This window comes from Rosa rugosa, chromosome 6, assembly GCF_958449725.1.
Source record: "Rosa rugosa chromosome 6, drRosRugo1.1, whole genome shotgun sequence".
Lineage (NCBI taxonomy): Eukaryota > Viridiplantae > Streptophyta > Magnoliopsida > Rosales > Rosaceae > Rosa > Rosa rugosa.
Genome location: NC_084825.1, coordinates 43,491,930 through 43,499,193, shown reverse-complemented (window position 1 = coordinate 43,499,193; position 7,264 = coordinate 43,491,930). Strand labels below are relative to the sequence as shown.

General features: G+C 39.4%; 1 protein-coding gene across 1 annotated transcript; it reads left to right on the top strand.

Annotated features, from left to right (window-relative positions):
* The first annotated feature begins 4,685 nt into the window (after positions 1-4,685).
* On the top strand, positions 4,686-6,051 carry LOC133718884 (uncharacterized). The gene is made up of 2 exons (XM_062145764.1): positions 4,686-5,606; positions 5,927-6,051. Exon 1 carries the CDS (start codon positions 4,730-4,732, stop codon positions 5,501-5,503), a length of 774 nt encoding a protein of 257 aa, XP_062001748.1. The 5' UTR covers positions 4,686-4,729; the 3' UTR covers positions 5,504-5,606; positions 5,927-6,051.
* Positions 6,052-7,264: the final 1,213 nt, after the last annotated feature.

Sequence of the window (7,264 nt, the reverse complement as noted above, 5' to 3'; positions counted from 1 at the left end):
TTTGACGTGCATATTATATAAGGACAAATGCTAGAACTTGCCCCAAAGCCTCTCAAAGCGTATGGTTGAATTGCATGATGGAAGGGAAAGGATAAAGGCACTAGGATTAACCACCATAGCCAAATAAAGCCTGTGTCCCTTTAATGCACACAAGTTGTGCAAACCCCTAGTTAACCCCTTTGAGCCTACATTTAGCCTTTTCTTTCATCACCCAGATAGTCCTTAACCTTGAGCCTAGTATAGTTTTTCCTTTACCCTTGTTCTAAAGATTTAGTGGAGCTATATTCATGAGATGTTTTCGGTCAAGGTGATTGTTGTAAAGAGCAAGTGTGGGGGAATCATATTCATGATCCAAAGAAAAGAAAAAAAAAAGAAGAAGAAGAAGAAGAAGAAAGTATTTGGCATTAAAAAATAAATACAAAGTTTTGATCTAATTCCCTAAGTGGAAAAGGAGTTTGTTTAGAAGTGAAGGCCCAACATGAAGAATCCGGCCTTTGTCCTACTTCGCGAATATTTTGATATTATACCTTGAGGACTTCAAAGACTTTTCATCTCTACTTCATTACAATGCTCCACTAGGTTTTAGAATATTTGTGATTTCCTATCCTTTCTTTCTGTAAACCTTAACCCTTGGCCCCATTACAACCCTAAATAAAGACCTTTTTTATCTTTGAAGTTGTGCATTCGATTTGTGGAGACTTGTGTAGAGGGGTGAGCATATGGTGTCACTGGCTTTTCATCCGAGTTTTGGCATTCCTTTCATGAGATAATACTTAAAAAAAAAATTCAGAAAAAGCTTTTCTTTCTTGTTATCATATGTGAGCTATTTGTTTGCCTTTATACATCATTCCTCTCACATATAACTTGAGTGAAATATAAGCTTATGCTATAGTCAGAAAATCATGAGAGAAAAGAAATTGAGTGCATCCTTGTGAGAAATTGAGTTGACACTTGTTTGAAACATGAGGAGGTTGGGTTTCTTTTGTTACATTGGTTTGATTGTCCTTGCACTAAATTTTGAGCATGATGGTCATCAAAATAGATTAGCTTTTAAGTGAAGTTGTGAATTTGATATTGTGATTGCTTGAATCTTGACTGGCCATACTTGTGGGCAATATAAGTTCTCTGAGTTGTTTGGAAGACATTAGGTCCGTGTTTTGAGTCATATTTATTTTTCTTTTCTTGTTTGCTCGAGGACTAACAAAATCTAATTAAGTTTGGGGGTATTTGATAGGTTCATAATTTCATACATTTTTATACCCTTAAATGTAGGATTCTAGGCTTAGTTCTTATCATTTTTGAGTCATTTACTTTGTGTTTGTGTTTTGTAGGTTAAATTGGAGAAAAGAAAGATTTGGAGCTTAAAGTCAGACACAGGATTGAAAAGGTGCTTGCTATCCTGAGTGTCCAGAATTGGCTCTGCTGTGCGTCAACTTCACGGATTAAACTGTACCTTCTCACAAGGAATTAGCAGGCGAGCCTTATACCACTGGAAAGATACGGATGTTAGCTTTCTGAGAAATTTTACGGAAGTGGATTCGCATTCCTTTGGAGCAAGTTATGATGATTTTAGCGAACCTAGTTCGGGAAGGCAGATTCTGACGGATTTTCGGAATCTGACTTGTGAGGCCCAAGTCCGTTGTTCTTAGCACTTGAATGGAACAAGGCTGAACGTGTCTGATATATTTGGAGTAATTTCTTGCATTGACTTTAATAACCCTGAGTTTCTTTGGAGAGAAGAAAGCTATTCCAAGTTGGACTAGAAGACTTAAGAAGCCCAAGTCAAGTAGGAATTAAAAAGAGACATACAAGGCAGAAACCTAGGACGTTTTTGGAGACACAGGAGGCGGCCTGGAGAGCAGATTGGGACGCAACAAGAGCAAGAGGAGTCACCTCCATCTTTATTCCTCCTTTACTATGTTTTTCTTAGTTACTTTTATCGTTTCTTTTTGCTAAACTTCTAAGCTAGGGCTGAGATGAAGCCCCTAGTATGACTATTCTATTTGTTTAGTTGGTTTACTATTGAATTTCTGATTTCTATGTTAAACTCTTAATCACCGTTTCAATAGAACTTTTATTCAAAATCTTTGCTCGGGATCAATAAGACCTAGGTTTTGTTTATGAGTTATTTGGTTGGAGAACATGATGCTTGATCAAAGAGTAGATGTTTTCTAGGGTGCCAAAAGATAATTCAATCTTGTGATTAAAGAGTTGTGAATTGAGAATACAAGTGCTTGATCATAGTCGATATTCTTGTTTGCATGATTTCCTAGTTCTTTTGTGCTTAATGGAGTTGAACATGTTTGCTTGAACCTGATCATTAAGTGGAGTAAATTATAGTTTGGCTACTTGAGTTCTATACAGGATCAATAAGTTAGAATTCATGAGTTAGAAGAACTTTGGCATATGTCCGGGATCAATAAGGCTTATGTACGGGAATCATTAGCATGAAATCTAGGGAATTCAATGGTTGTCAGCTAGCAATAGAGTAGAAGTACTAGGTGGTGGATTCAAAGTCTTAGCATTCAACTCTCATAATTTTCAACCTTCTAAAAAACCATTCTCTCAATTCTTTTGTTTCTATTCTTAGTTGTTTAGTTATAATTTTAATCATCACAATCTTCCCAAATGTTTGTTTATTTGTGTGTTCAATTGGTTATTTGAGTTAGAATCAATTTGAGTTTCAATCCTTGTTGGAACGACCTCGTGCTTGCACTAACTATACTACAATCGATTCGTGCGCTTGCGAGTAATCATTTAAAACACAACAGCATGCATCATTATTTAAAACAAAAGTCCACTCACAGTATACAGCTAACGTGGTACCCAAGTGTAAGGATCCTCGTCAAGCGATGGGTCGGTAACTCGTTCTGTATACAATTATATTCCGCAAACAACAATTCGACAAATAAATATGATTCTAAAACGAAACCCAAAAGCCCCACGTAAACCAACATCTCCATTTCTTTCCTGATTCAAGCCAAACTTCACCACTAATATCAATCCGTCGATTAAAGCATTCCATAACGGAAACAAGGGAAATCCGAAGGTCGGATTCCCACAAATCGACATCCAAAACTCCAAACTTCGGAAATTCACAATTAATGTCAAACTTCTCCCAAAATTCACCAAAAACACATATTCAACCTCTACAACAATTATAGGATTTAATTAGCTAAAAAAATCGAAATTAAAAAGCTGCCCTACGCTCCGCCACCGCCGCTCACAATGGAGGTGCCGGCACCGCCACCAGCTCCAATGGCCACCAAAATTTATGTACAACATCGTCTCAACATTTCTAACAACTTTCTCAACTGTGGCAAGGTCAGAAAATACCTCTAAGTGGCCGAACAATTAAGCAACCCGATTGTACAGTGAAATTTTCCAATTATGCTTTCTTCCTCCACGCTTCAAATCGTTGCAAAATGTTTAGAGAGCATGAAGAGTGGCTCAAGGTGCTTCTAATGGACCTGGGTTTGTGGCCGGAGGTAGCCGGATTCGAGAGAAACCGGCGTTGACCACTTCTGCTACAGTAACTGCATGCTTCTCAGTGTTGGTTCTTCATTTTCCGGCCATGATGCCGTGAAATACCAACGTAGGCGTCGAGAGGAGGAGGAAACGAAGCCAACGATGACGGTTGCACGCCGTCAGGTGGCTTGGAGGCGGAGAAAGAGAGAGAGAGCACGGGGGAGGAGAGAGAGAGAGAGAAAATGAAAAAATTACCGAGCTCCACAGTAAAAATTCAAATTTATACCAACTTACTATGAACAGTAACTTCCATTTTCCGCTTATAACTTTTGCATACGAACTCCAATTTTTACGTACCACATATGCACGCGCTCAGTTTAACGTCCTCTACAACTTTCATGAGAAACATTTTCTCAAATTTTGACTCGAACAAAAAGTCAACTTTTAGGGCCGCTAAAAGTATCGAAACAAAGTAAAAAGTGAAAGTAGTTGTCGTTTACCATCCAAATGACTAGTAAACGGGTAAATTGAAATATGGGACGTTACATCTAGGGTTTGATTCTTCCGTTTGGTTGTGGCTGTTTTGGATTTGGTTTCGAGTAAGAGTGGGTTGCGCGCTATTTTGAAAGGAGAGTTGAGTGAGAGTGATTGTAGGGTTTGGCGAGAGTAATTGGGGGAGAGTAAAGGACTAAGAGTGGTTGTCAGGCTTCAATTAAGTTGTTTGGTGGGAAACTTCAATTTGTCTCAAGTTTCTCCAACAACAGATAAATAAAGGACCGTTGTGTGAGTGTATGATGACAAAGCAGGTGTTATGAGTCATAGATATTTTAGGATTACTATTAGGAATAGAATTATACTAATTGTATAGAATCAGGATTGTAATTGTGATTTTATTACTTTCCTTGTTAGTCTAGAATTAGGGTTGTAGATGGTTGTATAAATATGCCTCTGCATATTGAATAAAAGTGTGAGAGAATTCATCCTCTAAAGATTCTTGTTCTCTAGAGATTCTTAGTTGTAACTTGGTATCAGAGCAAAGAATCCGATCTTGGATTTTTGGTCTTGGTTTATTGTTTGTTGCTTCCGCAGTGTAAAGTGAGAAGATTGTTGTAGTTCAAGTATCATGGGTGGAGAAGAGAGTTCCAAGCACATTGTGACTTCTAATGTGCAGAAGGTAGAGGTATCTGTGAATCAAGAATCCTCAGGAGGGGGATTTGGGGGTGCCAAGCTGAATGGCACGAATTATCATACTTGGAGGAAGATGATGACTGCTCATCTTTGCGGTCTGGACAAGATGGGATATGTGAATGGATTGATTCAGACACCGGATGAAAAAGATGTGGGTTATGCAAAGTGGGAAACTCATAATGGTGCCGTGATGTCTGTGCTCTACAAAGCCATGACGGATGAGGTAGTACAATTAATTATTGGGTGTGAAACTGCAGCAGAAATTTGGAGTACTTTGAAGCAATTGTATCTGAATGACTCGGATTTTGCTCAAATACATGAGCTTCATACTAAGGCGTTCATGATGAGGCAGGATGGGCGGCCTGTGGCAGTATACTATGCTGCCCTTAAAGGTCTATGGCTAGAAATTGATCAAAGGCATCCCAACAAGATGAACAATGCTGATGACATCAAGCTACACAATGAAGAGAAGGATCTAATGAGGCTGCATATCTTCCTTCATGGTCTCAACGACAAGCATGCTAGTGCAAAGGGTGAGTTGCTCAGACGTGGAACTCCACCTACCCTTGAGGATGCCTTTGCATATATACGCAAAGATGAGACTCAACTTGATAGCACCAAAGCAATCCATTCGGAGTTATCAAGTCTCACTGTCCAAACCAAGCCTTCACCGTCAAAATATGTACCACCACCTCAACAACTTCGACCCCAACCAAGTTCTCAAGGAGGAACACGGCCGTACTATACTTTTTGCAAGAATTATGAGCATTGGAGGACTAAGTGTCATCGATTGAATGGGTATCCGAATCAACAAAATACTTGGAATAAATCGAGACCTAACCAATAGGGCCGTACCACTGCTGCAAATTTAATTCAGAACCCGGACTACCAGGGTATGGAGGAAACGGATCAGAAGCCTGGTAATGCTTCAGTCTCTTTTGTTGGAAGAGGTAAGTTTGGTAAGGCTTTATTTGTCTTTGACTTTGTTGGGGAAGATACTTGGATTATTGATTCTGGTGCATCTGATTATATGACTTACAATAAATCATTCTTTACCTCTCTCTCAATCCCACCAGTGTCCAAAGTAACTAATGCTAATGGTGAAGCCTTTCCCGTATTAGGAATAGGAACTGTTAGAGTCACACCAAACTTAGAGCTTAGGAATGTGTTATATGTTCCTGATTTGTCACATCACTTAATCTTTGTTCCTCAATTAAATACTGAATCTCAGTGCTCTGTGACCTTTTTTCCCATGTATGTGGTTTTTCAGGATCTTCAGACAAGGGAGATAATTGGCCGAGGAGATTTGAGGGGGAGGTTATTTCATCTGGATCGGATGTATGCGAGGATAACACCAGGGAAGAAGGCCCCAGTAGCTTTGATTTCGAGTTCTGAGCAGCGAATGAATGAAGTGTGGTTGTGGCATCGTCGTCTTAGCCATCCTTCCTTTAGTAATATGAGAAAGTCTATGCCCTCTTTGTTTTTGGGAATTTCAGAGTCATCTTTTAAGTGTGAAACTTGCGTTCTGGCCAAAAGCCATCGAGTTAGCTACCCTTTGAGTATTTCAAATAAAAGTCTCGTACCTTTTGAATTGATTCATTCTGATTTATGGGGACCCTCACGGGATCATGATTTATGGGGACCCTCACGGGATCCTACTCCTTCTGGTATGCGCTATTTTGTGTCTTTTATTGATGATTGTACTCGTGTTTCTTGGATTGCTTTGCTGAAGTCCAAGGATGCTGTGTTTCCAGCTTTTAAAAATTTTCAAAATATGATTCATACACAGTACAATGGTCAGATCAAACTCCTGCGGTCTGACATGGGGGGGAATATATGAGCAATGAGTTCCAGGAGTATCTTTGTACACAGGGTATCATACATCAGACCACATGTCCTCAAACCCCAGAACAGAATGGTGTTTCTGAGCATAAGAATCGTCACCTTCTTGAAGTTGCTCGTTCGATTCTCTTTAGTGCAAATATGCCCAAGTACTTATGGGGAGAAGCAGTTCTCACTGCCTCTCATCTTATCAATAGGATGTCGTCTAGTGTTCTCCAAAATCATATTCCACTTGAGGTCCTCTCATCCCATGTATCTCTTCCTTCTTTTCATAATCTTCTTGCTCGAGTCTTTGGGTGCATGGCCTTTGTTCATATTCCTAAAAACCAACGCTCGAAGTTAGAACCTCGTGCCTTGAAGTGTGTTTTTGTTGGGTTTGGGACCCATCAAAAGGGGTATAAGTGTTTCCATCCTCCTACCAAAAAAATTTATGTGACAATGGATGTCACATTTTTTGAGGACGCCTGCTATTTTTCTGTCACACACCCTTCTCTTCAGGGGGAGCAATATGGTTATTTTGAAGAGACGGTAAGTGGCAGTGGCAGCAGTACAAGGGACAAAGATGAAAAAGAGGCAGAAGAAAAAGAAGTTGACGCAACTGAAGAAAAAGAAGCAAAAGAAAGAAAAAACAAAGAAGGTGACGCAACGGACGACAAAGAAGAAAAAGAAAGAGAAGAAGGAGAAAGGAACGTAATTGAAGAAAAAGAAAGAGAAGGAAAAGTAGAAAAGGTCAAAGAAGAAAGAGAAGAAAGAGAAAGGAACGTGA